The 24,159-nt window shown below is 38.3% G+C and overlaps 1 protein-coding gene across 1 annotated transcript; it reads right to left on the bottom strand.

Annotated features, from left to right (window-relative positions):
• Positions 1–15,903: 15,903 nt before the first annotated feature.
• On the bottom strand, positions 15,904–17,988 carry LOC127157930 (uncharacterized). The gene is made up of 4 exons (XM_051101104.1): positions 17,887–17,988; positions 16,960–17,115; positions 16,690–16,779; positions 15,904–16,529 (listed from the first exon to the last, which is right to left on the bottom strand). The coding sequence occupies exons 1-4, from the start codon at positions 17,986–17,988 to the stop codon at positions 16,215–16,217; spliced, it is 663 nt and encodes a 220-aa protein (XP_050957061.1). The 3' UTR covers positions 15,904–16,214.
• Between the last annotated feature and the right edge of the window lie 6,171 nt (positions 17,989–24,159).

Raw genomic sequence — 24,159 nt, 5'->3', positions numbered from 1 at the left:
GAAAATGACCTGCGTCAGGGCAATCAGCGCATAACAGCACACGTCCTTCAGGTCGAAGCTGTTCCTGGTGCTGAAGAACAGAACATGCGTTTCTGTAACAACCACCCAAATGGCAGCCCGATTTTAGAGGGGACAGATTCAGAACTCAAGAACCAGGACAGGGAAGCCCGAAGCTTTTCTCGGATGTATGGACCAACCAAATCGACCAGCAAACAGGCTAGGTAGAACTAGTAACCGAGCTGCTGCCTGCATTAAAATAGGAATTTTAGGAACGGTACCAACACCCCTGCGGCGGAGCAACCAGCTTTTTTTTTTTGGGTTGGCTCAACCCGGAAAACAAGCATCCTGAAATAGTGCCAGGCTGCAAAGGCAGCGCTTACCTGATCCACGATCCTGCATTGTTTCCACTAGAGTGCGATGAAGCGACGCATCCTGCATCCCTATTTAGTGTTGAGCCTGGGTGTGATGAAGACCTGCGTCACTTACAGACAAACTCATATGTTTAAAGAAACCCAAAGGACATAGAGAAAATTGAATTGCTCTTTTATTGAAGGGGTGGGTACCTACTGACCCATAGGTCAGAGGCAGCAGCGATAGAGAATGCCCTTGTCCTTCCCAAGGGCATTCCCGGAGCAATCCTCTAATCCCTGGGTAGTCTGCTTTCAGGAAGCCCCGCTCCATGCAAGGCAACCCAATGGCAGACTGTGCCCCCTAGATTTGGCCAGCTCAACACCCCTGAAGGGGAGTGGAGCAGTTCCTGTTGGGACCACCAGGGGGCACCTTCGGTGACAGGCAGTCGGAAACTGTGGCCCTTCCATGGGCACTCCAAGTACTTTTGCTGCGTGTGAACTGCCCAAGACCGCTGGGATAAGTCCTGGACAGTGTCACCGAAGAGGCTGGCCTGAGAGGCGGACACCATTTTCGTTATTCTTTTTGGCCAGAGGAGAACTGGCCCCCCGACTGAGCCTGGTTTCTCCCAAGGTTTTTTTCTCCATTTGTCACCGATGGAGTTTTGGTTCCTTGCCGCTGTCGCCTCTGGCTTGCTTAGTTGGGGACACTTTCGCTTAACACAATATTGCATTTTATTTTATTGTTTTTGATTAACTACCTTTACCTATAATGTGAGTGTTTAATGTTGCCTTTGGCATTGTTGATGTACTGTTTCCTATTTAATACTGTACAGCCGCCTTGTCACAATTCTGTATTGTTAAAGGCGGTATATAAATAAAGGTGACTTGACTTGACTTGACACCAAGAAAGCGAGCTTTGTCAGTGTCACATGTCTCCACCAGGTTCAGCCAAGATAGCACTTTTAGGCCATAAAATGGACATCACCTGACCGAGGGACTGCCCAGAGACTTTTCAGTCACAGAATGCAGTTTCTGCATCAACCTCGAGTCAGGGCGGAGATGGCATGGACTGCAGCACTGTGAGCCCCGCTATACAGCCAGGGCTGGCAGATGCTTACAGACCAAAGTGAGAAGCACAGACAGCCCCACCAGGTGCCGGCGATTGCGAGCACAAATGCACCACTCCACCGGAGGGTGTCCACGTGTTCCCAAGCCACCGCTGCCCGCAAGGGAAGTGCGGGGGGAAGAGCCAAACATGAAGCTCAGCTCTTCATGAACCTCCAGGATGAAGGGCACCAGGGAAGCACTGCAGCATGCAGCACTGCAGCAACTGAAAATTATTTTAGTATGACAGTGTATGAAGTTACAGTATATCCTTGCAGGATATTATGATAACAAATGCCAAACAATACTGGATGTATACACTGCCCTACAAAGTTTGGAAACACCCCTGGCAATGTGTGGTTTTGGACGATATCAGCATAAATCCTTATCATTTTTTTGGTGCAAAAACATTAAAGTAACTTGACATTATCATTGAAAAGCAGCAATAATAATTTTCATTTTGATTACATAATAATGGCAATATATACATGTCAAAGTCAGACATGCCCCTTTGCCAGCTGTGATGCCTGGTTACTGGTTTAAACTTGGCTGAGGTTTTTTAAAGATTTTTGGGTCAGCACACTTTAATATCTTAAACAATTAATTGGCAATGAATTTAGGCCCAGATTATGCAGAGCTGTAATAGCTGCTAATGGTGGATATTTTGATGAATTGAAAATTTAATTTTTTTCTATGCATAAACTGTTTATGTAATAAAATATGTTTTTGTAGTTTGTGTTGTCCCTTATCAGTGAAAAAAAAAATTCATGCCAATATTGTCCAAAACCACACTTTTCTAGAGCATTTCTAAACTTTTGGTGGGCAGTGTATGTGATGGCCAGTGTCATGATATTTCTTACTAATGCTCTATGCTTTTAATGAGAGCTCCTATAATATCTTATTATGTTATTTGAAAATAGAAAAAAAATGTCAACTTGAAAGATAATATCACAACACTTGAGTGCTCTCCAGTTATTCCCAGCCCTAGTGTTCACATGCTTTTAACCAATTGTAAACTATTCTCATACATTAGCTTTCCTTACAGCTATTAAACCTTTACATTAATGTGCCAATACTTGTCAGAGCCTGTATACTGTGAGCAGTCTCCTTTTTCTCCATCTTGCTCTCATGTTTAAAAAAAAAAAAAAAAAACCCTTTATCTTCCCTCCAGTTTGCCACTAAATTTATTAAGGCTGGTGGCTGCATTGACTACTTCCAGTGCCCTCCAATACACCAAGAGAGAATGCGCCTTGCCTCACTTTTGTTTCATTCTTTAGGTATGTACCCTACTAATGGAAATCTTATCAATGGGTATAAATATGTTTTAAAATGGTAAGTTCCGAATTTTGGACCCTTGTCATATTTAGTAAGTTAATGGTGCTCTTTAATATTTACAAGTATTTTTGAGCCAGTAATCTACTTTTAACTTTGCTACATTTGCCATTTATAACTTTATTACAATTTATTATTTAAAGTCAGATGATCACTGGTTTGATTCTGATATATGAATACAATCCTCTTACCACGTAGACTATGGCTGATGATACACAGGGTAATTATTTGAGCAATGTTGCCGGGCAAGTTTGGCCAATATTGCCTTCAACAGGCAACCAGGTGAGACGCAGGGCCCATGACCGATCCAGATAGAAATTTGTTACACATTCTCAGTGGGAAAGCGCCTAAGCAACATTGTTCTTTGCACAACAAAGTTGCTCAAGATGTCGCCCTGTGTATGATCAACCTATGGCTTCGAGCCAGTTGATTTGTACATTTTGCGTACCACAGCCTTGTGGTGATGCCTTTTGTGGCCTCTTGTGAACTTGTTCATAGCATTTTAAGTGTGCTTTTACTTTTTTAATGAATACTTGAAACTGATTAGGATATCAAGTTCACTGAAAGTGATCTTCATTTTTGACAAGGGTAGGCCTGATGACTCCAGGGAAATTGACTGGGTTATGGTATGGTTTAGTTAAGCACAAATGTGTTTAAAATATATGGAAAATTGAAACCTATTAGTATATAAACCATCAAGCATTCACTGTGTTATAGCCTTAACAGATTGTTGGTCTAAAATATTCTTATTCACCGACCTGACACATGTAATTCACAAACATGATGTATATATGATTTCTGTGTATTATATTTTAACAGGCGACATGCACCTGTGGGGCAGTGATGCATGCAGAGTGTGCAGCCATACCCATATGCTGCATATGTCAAGGTAATATAATAGTCTCATCCCCTGCGCACATACATTAAATCTCTTTTGTGTTGTTTTATGCATGTAAACAGGGTCCGAAATTAACGGTGGCAAGTGCCAAATGTGTGTTATAACGAAACTAGACTATTCTATTATTAGACTATTCAAGTATTATTTAAGCTGGTAATATATATATATATATATATATATATATATATATACATATATATATATATATATGTATATATATATATATATTGTATACTGTAAGAATAAATCTGCATTGTTTATCCTTAATCTTTCATTCAAAAAATTCACAATATTCTAACCTATCATTTAAGTAAAATCATGGAATGCAGGGGGAAAATCTCTTTATAAAATAAATGTTTTTCTGTAGTTCATGTTGACCACAATTATTGGCACCCAATTATTGCAATGTCCTTTATTCAAGATAACAGCTCTGTGTTCTCTTCTTCAATGCCTGAAGAGTTTGGAGAACACCTGACAAGAGATCAGAGACCATTCCTTCATACAGAAACTCTTCAGATCCTTTAGTTTCCCAGCTCCATGCTGGTGCTTCTTCTCTTTAGTTCACCTCACGCATTTTCTATAGGGTTCGGGTCAGGCAACTGGGACGGCCATGGCAGAAGCTTCATTTTATGCTCAGTGACACATTTTTGTGTTGATTTTGATGTTTGATTTGGATCACTGTCCTGATGGAAGATCCAACCACAGCTCATTATAGAACTTCTAACAGATACAGTCAGGTTTACATTTTTTATCTGTTGGTATTTGCTAGAATCCATGATGCCATGTATCTGAACAAGATGTCCAGGACCTCTGGCAGGAAAATAAGACCACAACATTAAAAATCCAGCAGTATATTTAACCGTGGGCATGGGGTACTTTTTGTACCAAACCTATCTTGAGTGTTTGCTGCCAGAAAGCTCTTTTTTTAGTTTCATCTGACCACAGAAGCCATTCCCATTTGAAATTCAAGTTGTGTCTGACAACTGAATATGCTGGAGTTGGTTTTTGGATGAGCAAGGAGGATTTTTCTTAAAACCCTCCTGAACAACATGTGGTGACGTAGGGGCTGTTTGAATTTTTTTTTTAGTCTTTTGGCCCCAAGACTCAGCTTATCTCTGCAATTCTCCTACTGTGATCCTTGGAGAGTCTTTGGACACTTAAACTCTCCTCCTCACCATGCATTAGGACGATATAGACACACATCCTTTTCCATGCAGATTTGTAACATCTTTAGTTGATTGGAATTCTTAATTATTGTCCTAATGATGGAAATTGGGATTTTCAATGCTTTAGCTCTTTTCTTACAGCCACTTTCTATTTTGTGAAGCTCAACAATCTTGTTCTGCACATCAGAACTATATTATTTGGTTTTATTCCTTGTGATGGATGATTAAGGAAATTTGGCCTTTGTGCTCCTCATATTTATAATCCTGTGAAACAGGACGTTATTGCTGGACAATACCATACTCCTAGTCATTCTAGTGTGCTAAATAAATGCAAATATGAATGGGAATATACTTCAGAGATATTTTACTCATTATAATTTCTAAGGGTGCCAATAATTGTGCCCAACATGCATATGAGAAAAACATTTATTTCATAACGTAAATTTTCCCCCACTTTTAATTGTTTTACCTCAATGAAAGGTTAGCATTTTGTGAATTTTTTGAATGTAAGATCATAAAGATAAACAAAGCAGATTTATTTTCATAGCCGTCTTTGCTCATATTTACCAAGGGTGCCAATATTAGTGGATGGCACTGTATATGCTTGACTGGTGGATTCTTTTCATCTACCAGTCCAATTGATGGGTGAGTGTGTGTGTATAGATACATACATACAAATCAAGTCACCTTTATTTCTATAGATTTTTACACAATATAGATTGTTAAAGTAGCTTTGTTAAAGCAAGAAATAATGATGCTTCAATGATGCAAACAAATTAAAAACCTAAAACAGATACTGTCATAAACATGAGGCCCTGTTTTCTTGTGGATTTGTCTTTATGCACTAGTAATGAGCAAATTGTTGTGTATGACATCAAATTTGATTTTTGTGTATTGTATGATTTTCTATTCAGATGATGGCAACCCACTGGCCCAAATCTCTTTGCCTGCACTAGGCACTGCACAACACCCAGGTAAATGCTTGTATTTGACTTGTTTAGATTTCTTGCACCAGTTATGACCCAATTTATTTTAGATTATTTCACACACATTTATGTCTTGTGTTTTTTTTTACACAGCTGATCCTGATCTGTTAGCCCAACCCTCTAGATCTGCAGAAGGCTTTTCAGAACAACAGGGTAACTGTACAAATTCCTGAAGTGAACTTGGAAAGCCCATTTTTATATTATTATTTCATTTTATTTTTACTGTATTACATATTTTTTTCCCAAAGGGGACATGGTTTAGCAGGAAGTAATTATCATGAATATCATTAAAATAATTTTATCTAGGATCAGGTTGTAGTTAAATTAAAGGTCAGATTTATAACTGTTGTCCCTGAGACAAAATAGCAGTAAAATTGGATGTGTTATTGAGGTGTTTAATTGTTTGTCCAGTTCATAAATAATGCTGGTCAATGTCAGTGAAGTAACATACTGCTTCTTCTATACTAAAACTTAAATATATGTAGCCTAACTATGCTGTATGTAACAACAGTATTTTGACCAAATCTATTAGCTCTGTAATATATTTCTGTACTTAATGGTGTCAACATTTAGCATTTATCATTGGTAAGCTTGATAATGTTGCAAACGCTAGTCTCAGTTCAGTTTATGTTTATGTGTTAGAAACAAGTATTATTTGCTTGCGCCTTGTTGCTCTGCACTGAATTGTCCTGGGGCTTAGGATGAACAAACATGTTTCTAAAGTCTTATAAAGGAGTGGCATCCCTCTTTAATTAACAAAAGGCTTTCACTAAGATTTTTTTTTTTTTTTTTTTTTTTTGTAGACTGCCCACATTTCAAAAACGTAACTTTAACATGAGTTCTGACATATCTTTGAACAGAAGGGACAGTTTGACTATGTTGGAGGCCATAGGGAAACCTATGGCCTGTTGCAGTGAGGAAGAGATGGAGGAGGAGGACAAGGTGGAAGAGAAGCATCAGTAACTCAATGAAGAAAGACATAGGCAAGATGAGGGAGTGGAGGAAAAAGAAAGGAAAGTGTACAAAGTTTTAGGAAGGTTAATGGCACAAGGAAAGTGCTACCAGGTAGATGAAGATGAGTTGAGGAAGAGAGTCAAAGGAGAAAACATGTCCACAAACATGTTCGATTGTTGATAAGGGTTTGTATTTCTACTACATGCATACATTTACATATAAAAGCACAAAAACAGTCATAAGATTTTCGTGAATTAAAATAGTTTCGGGACTGCCAATTCATAAGATGCATAAATGTCTCTGCTGATTTTTTGAATGTAAAACCCTTCATCTTGAACGCAGCAACTCATTGACAGTTATCCACTCTGACCCTTAGGGCTATTAACAGGCATGGTACATGATTGCTCTCATGCTCTGCTGTCCTGCTTTGCATCTGCGACACTGTACTTTTTCATACATAGGTCGGCAAAAAAGACTTTCCACCCAAAGTGCTGCAGCAACCTAGAAAGGCAAAGACAAAAGTGACAATATTCAGAACTTTAACAGAGGGAAGGGGTTTGGCATGGCACTGGCCAAACATGTGCCAAAAGAGAAAGTGCTTACTGGGACACCCGAAGAGGACATCCCAGCAACACTGTAAGTGTATCTATGTAAGCATTCTCTCTCTCTGATAAACATCAACTTTTGGAGTCATGTCTTAGAAGATCTTGATGCCTATAACATTATTTTCTTTTCAAACAACCATAAGAATCAGTTAATCCAACCTTAATCTCACAGCACTACATTTTTCTGTTGGCTAATTTTACGATTTTTTTTAAATAGGTAAACCAAATTCCCCAATTTATATGAATTTTTGACATACACCTAACCCCTACCCATCACTAAAATTGTTGTTGTTTTATGACTTTTAAACATCTTATTTAGTTTTATTTTTAAAACCAAATTGGTCATGAGATGGCTCTGGTTAATCAGTGCAACACTAAATATTTTCATCCTATTCAAGGCATCCTTCACATACATTTTTACTATCAGGAAAAAATTCTTAAAATTGTCCATCTTGTAAAAATCCTTTGACTCCTTTGAAGAACTTGTTCTTTAAAAATGAGAAAATGCATAGGAATAAATTGTCACACCTATAGCCTATTATATATGTATACATATATATATATATATATATATATATATATTACACACACAAATAATATTTATATGACTATTCAAAACATGTTTTTTTTTTTTTTTTTAATAGGTAAACCAAATGTAGTTATATGGTTTTTTTGTTGTTTTTGTTGTTGTTGTTTTATGACTTTTAAACATCTTATTTAGTTTTATTTTTGACCAAACAGCTCAACCTGGCTCTCGCCATGGCATCAAAAAAGGCATCAAACATCCTTCTCAACAGTTTTAGCGTGATGACCCTCTATGTTGGAAACTGTCAGAGGAAGGCTTTATCAGAAGGAAAATGAGAAAATGCATAGGAATAAATTGTCACACCTATAGCCTATTATATATATATATATATATACACAAATAATATAATATATTATTTGCCGTATTTTTGTTCGTTGCAAAAATTTTAACATTTAATAAAGCAGATCATTCATATGATGGTCTGAAAACAACATCATGTAACAGAATAAATCAAAGATGACTTGAGGTCAGCATACTCATATGATCATCTGAAGACAACATCATGTAACAGAATAAATCAGAGACGACTTGAGATCAACATACTCATATGATGGTCTGAAAACAACATCATGTAACTTGAGGTCAGCATACTCACATGATAGTCTGAAGACAACAAAATGTAACAGAATAAAATAAAGATGACTTGAGTGACAACTAAATCAGAGACAACTTGAGGTCATCAGAGACAACTTGAGGTCAGCATACTCATATGATAGTCTGAAGACAACAAAATGTAACAGAATAAATTAAAGATGACTTGAGTGACAACTAAATCAGAGACAACTTGAGGTCATCAGAGACAACTTGAGGTCAACATACTCACATGATAGTCTGAAGACAACAAAATGTAACAGAATAAATTAAAGATGACTTGAGTGACAACTAAATCAGAGACAACTTGAGGTCATCAGAGACAACTTGAGGTCAACATACTCACATGATAGTCTGAAGACAACAAAATGTAACAGAATAAATTAAAGATGACTTGAGTGACAACTAAATCAGAGACAACTTGAGGTCATCAGAGACAACTTGAGGTCAACATACTCACATGATAGTCTGAAGATAACAAAATGTAACAGAATAAATTAAAGATGACTTGAGTGACAACTAAATCAGAGACAACTTGAGATCAACATACTCATATGATGGTCTGAAAACAGCATCATGTAACAGGATAAATCAAAGATGACTTGAGGTCAACATACTTACATGATGGTCTGAAGACAACATTATGCAACAAAATAAATCAGAGACAACTTGAGGTCATCAGAGAAAACGTGATGTCAACATACTCATATAATGGTCTGAAGACAACATCATGTAACAGAATAAATCAGAGAAAACTTGAGGTCAACATACTCATATGATGGTCTGAAGACAACATCATGTAACAGAATAAATCAAAGATGACTTGAGGTCAACACTCACATGATGGTCTGAAAACAACATCATGCAACAAAATAAATCACAGACAACTTGAGGTCAACATACTCATATGATGGTCTGAAAACAACATCATGTAACAGGATAAATCAAAGATGACTTGAGGTCAACATACTCATATGATGGTCTGAAGACTACATCACGTAACAGAATAAATCAGCTAATTCAAATGCTTCTCATTCGGTCTTGCAGCGCATTGCATTGCACTGGCTGTTGGACCGAGCTGACAGATGTCGTTCATCTAAAATTGTTCATTTAGGATGCAGACCAGATAAGCGTTACCAGTATTTCTTCTTTTTAGCATCTTAATGTCAACTTTTAACAAGTTAAACAACGTTAATCACTGAGGTTCTTCTCTCTTTGACCATTATTGTTTAAATATATGCGCTACAGTTGCATGCGCACTACATTTGGAATTTTTAAAGGGGAAACGTCTGGACAATACCCTGGCTGCGTCCAAAAGCCTAGATAGCTGACTTGCTGCCTCACTGCCTTATCAGTCAATGACTTTGCAGGCAGCGTTTTTGCACGAAGGCACCTCATGAAACTGATTCCGGACCGGTTTAATGATCTACAACCAAATAGAAGGAGTTTTGATCATAACAAAACAAATATTTAATATATATAATATTTAATATATTTTACTATAATATTGGTTTCTCGTTAGAAATAAAATCAAAAATGAAAAAACGTTTGTGGAATGTCTAAGGCAGGGAAGGATACATCTATGCTGCCTTCAAAATTCGATCTTCATCGATTCTTCTTCTTCATCCAAGCATGTATCCTGTTGTGCAGGGTCCATTTGTTTGCATGCCTTTTACCACTTAGCTCGATCTAAAGCATCCTCAGGGGTGATATTGAGTAAGTGCATATCCTCTGCCAGGCGATCGAGCCACCGCTTCTTTGGCTGACCACATGGTCGTCGTCCAGGTGGTGATAGATTATAGGCTGTTTACGTCACTGTATCATCGTCGCTTTTGATGATGTGGCCATACCAGCGTAGTCGGGCTTCACACATCTTGTCGGGTAAGGGCCCCATGCCCATTCGCCTTCGGACAGCTTTATTCCTGACATGGTCAAATTGCGTGAGACCGAGAGACCAACTGAGCATCTTCATCTCCATACCATATAGAGAATCTGCTCATGCTTGGTGGTGGCTGGCCAACACTCGGAGCCATATAGCGTGACTGGGTGTATGATGGTTTTGCAGATCTCACCCTTAAGTTGTATGGGCATTTGACGGTCACAGAGAATGCCTGTAACTTGTTGCCATTTGTGCCAGGCTGCGTTGACCCATGCACATGCATTGGAGAGGGAATCGCCATCACTCCTGATGAGAGAACCGAGATATTTAAATTCGGTAACCTTGTTCACTGGTTGCCCTGTAACTCTAATTTACCCATCAGTCTGGGGCCCGCACTCCATGTACTCAATTTTCTTGATATTTAGGCGCCATCAGTGTACGTCCAGCCGGTCATTCCAATCTTGTACTTGACATTCAAGCCCACAGCAGATTTTGTCAGCTTGAAAGATATCGTTGACGAATAGAAGTGACTAGGGATGGGGCACCTGAATATCTGCTGTGGCCGTGTGGAGAACAGAATTGGAGTCAAGTCAAGTCAAGTCACCTTTATTTATATACCGCCTTTAATACAGAATTGTGACAAGGTGGCTGTACAGTATTAAATAGGAAATAGTACATCAACAATGCCAAGGGCAACAATAAACACTCAATTTTCAGATAAAGGTAGTTAATCAAATACAATAATATAAAATACGTGTGAAGAGAAAGTGTCCCCAACTAAGCAAGCCAGAGGCAACAGCGGCAAGGAACCAAAACTCCATCGGTGACAAATGGAGAAAAAAACCTTAGGAGAAACCAGGCTCAGTTGGGACTGGATCCGGCGGACTGCAGTGACCATCTGATCTGGATACAGACTGGATCTGGTGGTTAAGGTGACCACGGAATAAGAAAGAAACAGACTAATATTAGCGTAGATGCCATTCTTCTAACGATGCACTGAGAACATCGGGTGTTATGGGAAGTGTTCCCAGTTCCAGCTGACCTAATTAGTGCAGCGTAACAATCATTTAACAGATTTGAATTATAAGAATATGTTGATGTGTTATGTGTAAGCAAGGTTAAAGAGATGGGTCTTTAATCTAGATTTAAACTGACAGAGAGTGTCTGCATCCCAAACAGTGTAGGGTAGTTTGTTCTAGAGTTTGGGCGCTACATAAGAAAATGATCTGCCGTCCGCGGTTGATATTGATATTTTAGGTATTATCAAATTGCCAGAGTTTTGAGAACGCAGCGGACGTGAGGGACTATAATGTGATAAGAGCTCGCTCAGGTACTGAGGAGCTAAACCATTCAGGGCTTTATAAGTAATTAGCAAGATTTTAAAATCTATACGATGTTTAATAGGGAGCCAGTGCAGTGTTGACAGAACCGGGCTAATATGATCATACTTTTTGGTTCTAGTAAGGACTCTAGCTGCTGCATTTTGGACCAGCTGGAGTTTGTTTATTAAGCGAGCAGAACAACCACCAGATAAAGCATTACAATAATCTAAAAGTCATAAACGGATGAATTAATGTTTCAGCATTTGACATTGAGAGCATAGATCGTAATTTAGATATATTTTTGAGATGGAAAAATGCAGTTTTGCAAATACTAGAGATGTGGTTTTCAAAGGAAAGATTGCCATCAAATAGCACACCTAGGTTTCTAACTGATGACGAAGAATTGACAGAACAGCCATCAAGTATTAGACAGTGTTTTAGGTTATTACACGCTGAGGTTTTAGATCCAATAATTAACACCTCTGTTTTTTTCAGAATTTAGCAGTAAGAAATTATTTGTCATCCAGTTAAACAACGTTAATCACTGAGGTTCTTCTCTCTTTGACCATTATTGTTTAAATATATGCGCTACAGTTGCATGCGCATTTTTAAAGGGGAAACGTCTGGACAATACCCTGGCTGCGTCCAAAAGCCTAGATAGCTGACTTGCTGCCTCACTGCCTTATCAGTCAATGACTTTGCAGGCAGCGTTTTTGCACGAAGGCACCTCATGAAACTGATTCCGGACCGGTTTAATGATCTACAACCAAATAGAAGGAGTTTTGATCATAACAAAACAAATATTTAATATATATAATATTTAATATATTTTACTATAATATTGGTTTCTCGTTAGAAATAAAATCAAAAATGAAAAAACGTTTGTGGAATGTCTAAGGCAGGGAAGGATACATCTATGCTGCCTTCAAAATTCGATCTTCATCGATTCTTCTTCTTCATCCAAGCATGTATCCTGTTGTGCAGGGTCCATTTGTTTGCATGCCTTTTGCCACTTAGCTCGATCTAAAGCATCCTCAGGGGTGATATTGAGTAAGTGCATATCCTCTGCCAGGCGATCGAGCCACCGCTTCTTTGGCTGACCACATGGTCGTCGTCCAGGTGGTGATAGATTATAGGCTGTTTACGTCACTGTATCATCGTCGCTTTTGATGATGTGGCCATACCAGCGTAGTCGGGCTTCACACATCTTGTCGGGTAAGGGCCCCATGCCCATTCGCCTTCGGACAACTTTATTCCTGACATGGTCAAATTGCGTGAGACCGAGAGACCAACTGAGCATCTCCATACCATATAGAGAATCTGCTCATGCTTGGTGGTGGTTGGCCAACACTCGGAGCCATATAGCGTGACTGGGTGTATGATGGTTTTGCAGATCTCACCCTTAAGTTGTATGGGCATTTGACGGTCACAGAGAATGCCTGTAACTTGTTGCCATTTGTGCCAGGCTGCGTTGACCCATGCACATGCATTGGAGAGGGAATCGCCATCACTCCTGATGAGAGAACCGAGATATTTAAATTCGGTAACCTTGTTCACTGGTTGCCCTGTAACTCTAATTTACCCATCAGTCTGGGGCCCGCACTCCATGTACTCAATTTTCTTGATATTTAGGCGCCATCAGTGTACGTCCAGCCGGTCATTCCAATCTTGTACTTGACATTCAAGCCCACAGCAGATTTTGTCAGCTTGAAAGATATCGTTGACGAATAGAAGTGACTAGGGATGGGGCACCTGAATATCTGCTGTGGCCGTGTGGAGAACAGAATTGGAGTCAAGTCAAGTCACCTTTATTTATATACCGCCTTTAATACAGAATTGTGACAAGGTGGCTGTACAGTATTAAATAGGAAATAGTACATCAACAATGCCAAGGGCAACAATAAACACTCAATTTTCAGATAAAGGTAGTTAATCAAATACAATAAAATAAAATACGTGTGAAGAGAAAGTGTCCCCAACTAAGCAAGCCAGAGGCAACAGCGGCAAGGAACCAAAACTCCATCAGTGACAAATGGAGAAAAAAACCTTAGGAGAAACCAGGCTCAGTTGGGACTGGATCCGGCGGACTGCAGTGACCATCTGATCTGGATACAGACTGGATCTGGTGGTTAAGGTGACCACGGAATAAGAAAGAAACAGACTAATATTAGCGTAGATGCCATTCTTCTAACGATGCACTGAGAACATCGGGTGTTATGGGAAGTGTTCCCAGTTCCAGTTGACCTAATTAGTGCAGCGTAACAATCATTTAACAGATTTGAATTATAAGAATATGTTGATGTGTTATGCGTAAGCAAGGTTAAAGAGATGGGTCTTTAATCTAGATTTAAACTGACAGAGTGTGTCTGCATCCCAAACAGTGTAGGGTAGTTTGTTCTAGAGTTTGGGCGCTACATAAGAAAATGATCTGCCGTCCGCGGTTGATATTGATATTTTAGGTATTATCAAATTGCCAGAGTTTTGAGAACGCAGCGGACGTGAGGGACTATAATGTGATAAGAGCTCGCTCAGGTACTGAGGAGCTAAACCATTCAGGGCTTTATAAGTAATTAGCAAGATTTTAAAATCTATACGATGTTTAATAGGGAGCCAGTGCAGTGTTGACAGAACCGGGCTAATATGATCATACTTTTTGGTTCTAGTAAGGACTCTAGCTGCTGCATTTTGGACCAGCTGGAGTTTGTTTATTAAGCGAGCAGAACAACCACCCAATAAAGCATTACAATAATCTAAAAGTCATAAACGGATGAATTAATGTTTCAGCATTTGACATTGAGAGCATAGATCGTAATTTAGTTTTATTTTTGAGATGGAAAAATGCAGTTTTGCAAATACTACACTGTAAAAAAAGATTAGTTGACTCAACTTAACTAAGTCAAGTCATCTTGTTGCTTTGACTGAGTTAATTTGAGTCAACTTATAGTGTCAAGTTTATTACACTTCAAAACATGAATTGATGCAACATGCCGTCTGTTTACTCAACTTCCTGTATCAAGTAAGTTGGACTTTAAAATATTATTTGAGATAACTTAAAGAGATGTCGGTTGAATTTATTTGATCAAGTTCCTACAACGGTGAATCAAGTTGGCTAAACATGGAATACATAATTGATACAACTTGCGATTTGTTGACTCAACTTTCTGTATCAAGTAATGTGGACTGGAAAACATTACTTGAGAGAACTACAAAAGATGTTGGTGTAACTTGTTTTATCAAGTTAGGGCAACATTTTTTTTTTTTTCTCATGCTCTATTGCCAAGTTACTTGAGTTTACAGAAATTGCTAGATTTCAAAAATTTAAGCAAACTAATATCTACAAAAAATCTACATGAGAATTGGCCAGTCAAACTTAAATATTAACACATGAAAAAATAGCTGAAAAGAGATGAAATTATATAAAAAGTAAGAGATGAAAGAGATGAAATCCAATTCAATAAGGACCTTTATTAAAACCCCAACAAGTCCAACTTCACCCAGCCTTGCTTTAAAATTGAGAAATCAAAAAAGACCTTCCTTGGGACATGTTCAAAATTTTGCCTTTACACTCTCTAACACACTTTTGCTTGGGGCTGCTTACTAACTGAAATTACACTGTTCCACAAATAATAATATAATACATAAAAATAAGTGCAGCCTTCCTTTGGGGAAAAACAATAACTCTCCAAATTCAACTGAGTCAATTGTTGTGGATGTTCAGAGTTGCTGCAGTAAATTGCAGAAAGATTTGTATAAAAAAAAAAAAAAAAAAAAATGTATCTCTGAGAAACTTGCTCAAATGTCAGCCAGAAAATGAACACGTTCAAACATTACAGAAATCTCCACTCTGTTCATGTTTGCTCTACAACATAAAATACAATTTAGTGTCTGCAAGTGACATTTCCTCCACAGAGAGCAACAGACATATGTTAGAACATAAAAACATAAACTGTTGTGACCCACAGAAGGGCTTTACATTTATTTCCTCTTACTACATTTGTATTGCTTGTGTGAGTTAGTGAGCATGTGTGTGAGTTAGTGAGCATGTGTGTGTGTGTGTGTGTGTGTGTGTTTGAAAGAAAGTGTGTGTGTTCTTGTATGTGCATGAGTGTGTGAGAGTTAGTGAGCGTGTCTGTGCGTGTGTGTGTGTGTGAGTGAGTGTGTGTGTGAGCGTGTGTGTGTGTGTGTGTGTGTGTGTGAAAGAGAGAGAGTTAGTGAGCGTGCCTGTGTGTGAAATTTAAACTAACAAACTCGTTTTTCTATCTACTTCAAACTAATTTAAACTTTAAACTACTTTAAACTATAAACTACTTTAAACTAACTTAAGCTAACTTAAACTAATTTAAACTTTAAGTTTGTCTCGACAAACTTTTTTAGCAAATGGCAAGAAAATTAGAATTCTTCCTCATGGCCAAATGCAGAAACATCCTCCTGAGTTATCCCTCTAACTGAGCAGTTTATTCTTTAGAGAGTGAACCCTGGAAGTGCACATCTCAGACCCGATTCCCATGAACAGGCGCTGAATCACCTCAAAAGTATATTTCATCTCTTTTGGATAGTCAAGGTTCAGCATGTACAGCAGGCCCATCAGGTTCACAAAAGCATTGGGTACATCACCAAGATGACGCATGACAATCTTTTCCTCAATGACAATGGCAACATCGTTGTAGGAAACTGGAAGGGGCTCTTTCACATCTTCAACAACCAAAAGGATTCCAATCACCATTCCTTTGATGAAGTCCTCCCCAGGATCTGTTGGCTTCATGCAAAAACAAAAAAAAAAAAAAAAATTGCCTGTGCTTTAGACATGTTTGGCTATATAGTGTATCCACACAGAGGATGCCTGAAATGATGTGTAACCATGCCCATTGTGAACTAGTTTTTGTATCAATAAACATAATAAACATTTTGCTGCTTACCTCACATCTCTTCATTAATGTAGAAGGATTTTCCTTCATGTACCATGGCAGTCCCTGCAAAGCTGCTGCTCTCTTCCTTTGGTTTGATGCCTGCAAAAACACAATACGTGAATTCAGCTGATATCAGAACTCTGATTTTCTGATTATCAAATGCCTATCCAAGTACATTAATTAGAGGTTTACTGTCTGTCATAATCTACATCCTGGTCCCTCTCCTCAGTGGGGTTGCACAATTAATGTGGACCACAACTACAACAAATATGCACTTACATCCTTGTCGAGACTCTCCATTAAGGATGTCATGTCTTGAACTTCCTCGAAGCGCTTCAACCGGAATAACTGAAGAAGTTTATGCAGATGGCTGTCCAGACCCTCATAGAATTTATTGATGTCCATTGAAGTGAGCCTGGTGAATTCCTTGGCGATCTATGTGGAGAAGTAACATTACAGTTTTAGTTCAAGTTAAAAGTCACCTAAATGTTCACATTTCAGCACTACAACTGACATGTTGTCAGACATGTGACGTACAGCGGAGACCTGTCTCAAGGTGCATATTTCATTAATATTAACTTCAACCTCAACGATCTGTGTCCTCAGATTGGCTTGTGTGACAGGTTATTGAGTTTTATTAATGTTTACATCAGACTGATATGTCAGTGCTTTGTTGTCATGATAATTCATACATGCTAAGTAACAAGGCTGTAAGTTTAACAAATCAGTATGTACTACTATGATTTAAGTAGTTAAATAAAAATATGTAATTCATATCAGTTCAAGCATTATTTCATATCATAACATATAGGAGTGGCCTACAGGAAATATCAATTTATGTCTAATGTGTCAAATATTCTGTTAGTCATAACAGAGCAAGTTATTGCTTGCATCTCTTGATTAAAAAAGATTAAATATTTCCATGTTTTTATATTCTCGGCCACATCAGAAGTCATCAAATTAGTCATAAGTTGAATTGTTGAGGGTGTTTTTACTGTTATCAAATGTAAAAATGGGTCACGTTTGACCCTCAACATTATTTAAGCGTTACATAAATGTTACTTAAACAATTTTTAATTTTGCTCCTAAATATTTCACTTTAGGAGCACATGTTCAACGGGAGGAATGTTAGCATAGAGCCCTGCAATATACACAATACAACATTACTACTTTGCTATGACTAAGAAAAAAATGTACACATTTTACCTGTCTTTCAGTAAAAAGGGCAGGCCATCTGACTCTCATTTCGGCCACAGGTGGCTCCTCTTCAACGATCTCCTGTCTTCTCAGTGCGTATGTGGCATTCATTGCATCATCGATGTAGGCCAGGTTTGGGGTTGTTTTTTCATCTCCTGGACCATCTTTTCTCGATCTTCTTCAAGACTTCTGCTGTCTCTTCCCTGGGGGAGATCTGGAAGAAAATTTGTTTCGGAACGTCTAGGTTTCTTCACTTTGTTTCTCTTCCCTCGCGTATCCCCAGCACCTCTTTTCTCAGAATTAACCTCCAGTTCTCGGCAGCCCACACCTTTCAATTTCTGTCTGTAATTGCCCATCTTGAACTTTATGCTATGTTTCCATCCATACCATCCAGATGTGGAGCCAGGTTCTGTAAGGCAAGGATGTTTTTCAACAAGTGCCTTAGCTACACATCCAAAATGTTCAAGTGTAGGGTAGGTCATGAATAAATATATTGTTTCAGCAAGTTTGAGCAGAATCTGAGACTTCATGTCCCTTGAAATGGATAGAAGTGCTCCACTTTCTCTAAAAGCATCATTGCCCTGCCTGAGCTTCAGCTCAACGTCATATGAGAAGGTGGGAATGGGAAAATAAGCTGGCCATTGCTGTGAACGCCGACCTGCAAAGCACTCTGTTTGGCTGCTCAATGAAGAGGATGTCGTCGGAGATGATGAATGAGCTGAAGAGGATGCTGCCAGAGATGATGGTACAGCAGAGCTAAAAGTGTCCAAACTTGAGTCTGAAGAGACAGGGCAGAAAATGACTTGCAATGTCACCTTGTCCTTTGGTAGATCCTCAACACACGTGAGGTTACAGAAGTCTTTGAAATCCTCATCTTCATATTGAAGGTCAAATGAAGAGTGTAACTGCAGTTTGTTTTTCAACACCAGTTTCAGGCCATCAACCGAATCTGGAACAGAGTCCAAGCGGAGCTTTCTAATGTCCTGTGCTGAAATGATCACACGCAACAGCATCTTCTTGCGACTGAGAAACTCTCAGGACTTCTCTGCAGATGAAGAAAAAAAGAAAAAATGTAAGAAAAGACAAAATGAACAATAAAGAAACATTAATAAACATGAACATTTATACACATTTTATTCTGTTTAAATCGTGTTTTTACATTTATGGACATACTGCATTAGGGATGCACCGAATATTCAGCCACCGAATATTTGAAACACTTTTATCACCGAAACAACACGGCCGAAACAGTATGTTGACGCAGACAGAAACCACAGCTTGCACGTGCTTGTCTGAAGCAACGCATCTGTGTGGACATATTTCAGTATATCTGAGAAAGACCCACGGATAGCGATTTGCAAAACTTGTAATGCCGACATTTCAAGAGGGATGTGTCTGCAGTCGTGTGTGCAGTGATGACGAGAGACGCAGAGAGATGTAGCTTTCAGTGAGTGAAAAACAATGTCTTTACATTGGTGTTATGTCGCAAAAGTTTAAAGATATGTCTTTTCTATATACTGTATCTTATTTTATAAATTATTTATGTTTTAAACCATGGAGGTGAGCCAATGGATATCACACAAGCAACGTGAAAAGTGCACAATATGTTAAAAGTAAAAACTTACTTTCACCATCTGATGTGCACATTCTTTCGAAGACAATGAGAGACGATTATACTTCATATGCTGATATTCATTTAGTCCCCTAATATTTTTATTGTGCCCCGAACATGGTGGAAAAAAGAAAAAAAGAAAAAAAAAGAAACGTATTTTGTGTAAGGTTTGTTTTTGAAAGTCAGATCTTGAAATAAAGCTTGAAATAAGATTTTCAGTTGATGACTGCAGTGTTATTAGGGATCAAGAAAGTAGGCTATTAATAATGATTTCATATGGTCTTAAACGTGGGGACTGAAAGACAAGAATTGCCATGAAACTTTAAAAGGCTATCCATTGAATAAATATGAGTGCTGCACGTTTCAAAGTCATTTGTGGCGCTGCTTTGTGTACTACCAGTCTGACAGCGCCTCCTGCTGGAAGAGAAACGCGTAGACTTGTAAATGTGAATTTTTTAGTCTATGATGTGAACTGATGGATCCAGAAGATAATGTTATAAAAATGTAAACAATAAAACAATTTAAACAAAGGCAGTATAATATATGTATATGTTATTGAAGTAATATAATACTTGATTGATAATAGTTTAAGTCAATATAATTGATTTTTCTTTGAAGCTTTAATATTAATTTATGCAATTACAATGCCTTGATTTTAGTAAGATTAGCACACGGTCATAGCCATAAATACAATGGTACTAATAATTGGCATAATTCTTTCGGTGTTTCGGTTTTCGGCCTTGGTTTTCTTTTTCAGTTTTCAGTTTCGGCCAAGAATTTTCATTTCGGTTTATCCCTATATTTTACTAATTATTTTATATTATTAAGTTATATTGTGCTTTATTTGTATAATATCTGCTGGAATGTTAAAAAAAATGTTCAGTGTTAAATATTTTGAAATTGTATTTTTGATATTTTGATTTATTTCTCTGAAAAGCAACACAAAATAGTAAAAAGCTAATTTTTACTATTTAATTATTGTAATGGTGAAAAAAATGGCAAAATAATGCGAAACACCGCGTTCGGTATTCGGCCAAGAATTTCATTTCGGTGCATCCCTATACTGCATGTTTTTCAGAGGAAGAAGAGTAACACACCATTTAAAGTAAAATAACAGCCCAACTATACCTTAATGAAGCAAATAAACTTTTGATGTCACCATCAGTTTGCCTGCTTTTGTGTATGGATACAGGGGTTGATATCCATTTTAGCTCGTGTAATTCCACAATCACCAGTTCAGAAGACTGTTTTTTCATCAACTCATAACTCCGCAGGTGCTCCATGTACCATGCATGATATGGTTCTATGAGGAAAGACACTTTGCTGGACACAACTACAATTTTAACCAGCTTCCCAAAGTCAGGCAGACCACTGGTGTGCCCCACTGACAGAAACATACCCTCTGAATACTTTGTGCCATAAAGGCAGGCATGGGTTGCAAGAGACACAAGACTTATATTTCCATATTTCTGCTCTACAGCCCGCCTCATGGAGTGCTCGAGTGCATCAGGTGAAACAATTGCAGTGTGTCCAACTTCCAGATCAGGTCTGAAAAGACTTGGCAAGTCTAGATGGTAAGCTAAAGAAAGCTGGTGTTTTGTTGATAGTGTGAGCAAGATGTTTCTGAAATTGTGAGAATCATGCACCACCCTTTTAAAAAAGCTGTGCTTAGCTTCAAATCTAATGGTCCAGAAATCAACTAGGGGACCAAATCTCCGAATCAATTCGGGATAATGTTCCAAGAAGTGGTGCTTGGGCAGGAGGTGGAAATCAGGAAACACCTCTTTTAATAGGCACCTGTGATCTGAGATTTTACACTCCAAGTATGCCAATGTCTCTTCTGAAAAATGTCCACTAGCTAGAAGCTCTACTATTTCTTTCAAATCTAGCAGAATCCCCCAAGTTTTGTCATCTTCTGGTATAATGTGACCGATCATCAGAGGCAGAAGCCTCAACAGTGTCCAGTTTTCGTGGCAATTCCCACCAATAGATTTTTTCGATGCAAAAGACTTTGAAATTGGATGAGGTCTGTTGGTTTTATCTGTAAATTTGAAAGGGAAGGATTCAATGATGGAATTCAGCTCATCTATTGTAAAGTAATGTTTGGATATCAGAGACTTTATGCATAGACTTAATTCCCGTGAAACTATTCCTTCAAAAAGGTCATGCATAAAATCTGGGGGGAAGCCCTGGATTGTGCGGAAATGAGAAAGTCTATCGAGAACACAGTCACTCTTTACTCCATTCATGGAAACTAACTGATGTCTGTTTAATTCCAGAAGGTCCTGTTTGTGAGCTTCAACTGTCCGGAGTGGAAATACTCCCTCCTTTACCTCGTGAATGTCAATATCTTGCCGACTAGCTAAACAAAACCGACAAAATTTGTCAACATTAAAACTCTCATGAAACCCAGCAAGTGAGTGGGCCCCCAAGTTGTCTGCAGACACATACAGCACAGTACCTCTAACAGTTGTTCCCAATTTCTGAACATACAATCCTTGCTGCTCAAGTACTTCAAGGTCTTTTAGCAGTGGTTCAAGAATGGCTCCATACCCGTATTTCTTCACATCATTGCTATGACACAGACATGCGAGGTAGATTGACTGTACAGATGATCTATATCGTATAGGTAAATTTGAAATCACCCAATACACTGCACAGACCTTGTGCTTTTTTTTTGATGTACCTAGTGGGTTGCAAACTTCAAAGTCATCTATATACAGTCCTAGGGCAATGCTAAGATCTTCTGACGAGAGCAAATTATTGTCTTTGTAATATAGACCATCTCTGTATGTTTTGTACTGAGACAAGTGTTCAATTGTTTCAATATGTCCTGTCTCCAAGACTTTATCTAACACATCATTACGACTTAACAGCTCTGTCAGGACTTTCAAAACCGGAATATAAACAAATTTCCGTCTTGAAGATGCATCTAAAACATATTCAATCGGCTCAATGACTTTAAAATTTTTCTTGTAAAAGGTTTCTCTTTTGTATTCAGAGCCAAAAGGCCCGTCTTTTGACAAGAAACTTAGGGGGTTTAATTTTTTAACTATCTCGGTTATAGCAGCAGTGACGGCACTGTTTTCTGCACAATTATGCTTGATCAGTACACTTTCAATTATTTTTGGTGTGCACTCTTCTACAACTGAGCTAATACTACAAAGCTCATTTATTATTTCCTGAGTTGTTGATTTAGACACATGCAAATTTGTTTGCATACGCAGTAAGAGAGATGCAATTTTGTGTTCAAGTAAATCATGCAGATCTTGATCCTCTATTAAATCATCTGTTAAGTCTAGATCGTCTGAATGTGTCTCAAAGTCTGTACTTTCAGAGTTTAAAGTGCCTTGAATAAAAGTTTGATACAGGTTTTCTCGAAAATTGTCAACAGTACAGAGGTGATGTTTCTTACTCTTATGTGCACGAAAAGTACTGTACACTCTCGACTGAAAACTACAGTCTTTAAAGGGACATTTAACAGTTTCCTTATTGTGTAGGTGTATTTTCAAATGTGCAAAATACTGTGTATCACTACAAGTCTCTGAAAAATTGCACAGTTCACAATTTAACCTTGCAGTCACCTGGTTTGAACGGGCTTGACTATGGTCTCTAGTTAAATGTTTTTTCAGAGATGATTCTGTCCTAAAGGAGCACACACAGTCTGCATAGACACAGGGAAGAGGATAGTTCCTTGCCTGATGACAGTGCTTCAGCTTATAATGGACAATTAGTGTGCGTTGGTTCGGCGAGGAGAAATTGCAACACTTGCAGGACCACCTCATTGAAGGGCAGTTGCCCCAAACAGCGCTGTGCTGAAGTGAAGTGCTACACTGAAGTGAAGTAACCCTGTACAGAAAAAATACAAAGAAAGAAAGAAAAAAACATATACAATCGTTATCAGCAAAATTGGGTTAATTATTTTTCATGTAGTATGAAATACTTTTTCTTTTTTAAAGCGGGTCGACCCGATTTTAAACGGCATAGAGCTCCTTTTCCATTGGCCCAAAAAAAAACATAGACAGTAAAAGAAATGGACAGAGTGACGTCGTAGATTTCAACGGAGACCAGTGAAGTCGTTTTACAATTTCAGTCTGCGGGACCGTTCACCCCACCCCCACTGCTGCGCGTTGCCATGGATACAGAGTGTAACGGCACACATATCACTACACATGAAAACAATCACCTATCACTAGTTTTATACCTCATCTAACTCAACATAAAAAATATAGTCCATACACTATGGCGATGGTCAGTGTTTTTTGCTATCTCGCTGTCTGTTAATGTTGTGCCAGGTTGATTGAGTGCGAACAAAGCTTCTTGTATGAGTCGCGACGTCATGTAAATTGGCGGGTTGACCCGGGTATAATGTTCCCACTGTTCACACATTTTTCCATAATAATGAGGACAGGTCTCGCACCGTTTCACTTGTATATTTGTATATTATCGGTGCCGAATACTTGTTAATGTCGAATATGAGGCTCAACCCTACATTAAATACTTGCTGTGAGTGTGACACTCCGGCGCTAACATGCTAACGTATTTCCAAAAAACGAACGAACATGAAATATTCATCACAGGTTATGTTTACGGATCACTTGAGAAGGAGAGACATTAGACGACGAATGCACATTACCAACAGATGAACTAAGTTAAAACAATTTTAAATG

The sequence above is a fragment of the Labeo rohita genome, unplaced genomic scaffold (assembly GCF_022985175.1).
Source record: "Labeo rohita strain BAU-BD-2019 unplaced genomic scaffold, IGBB_LRoh.1.0 scaffold_126, whole genome shotgun sequence".
NCBI lineage: Eukaryota > Metazoa > Chordata > Actinopteri > Cypriniformes > Cyprinidae > Labeo > Labeo rohita.
This window is presented reverse-complemented; position numbering and strand designations above follow the sequence as displayed.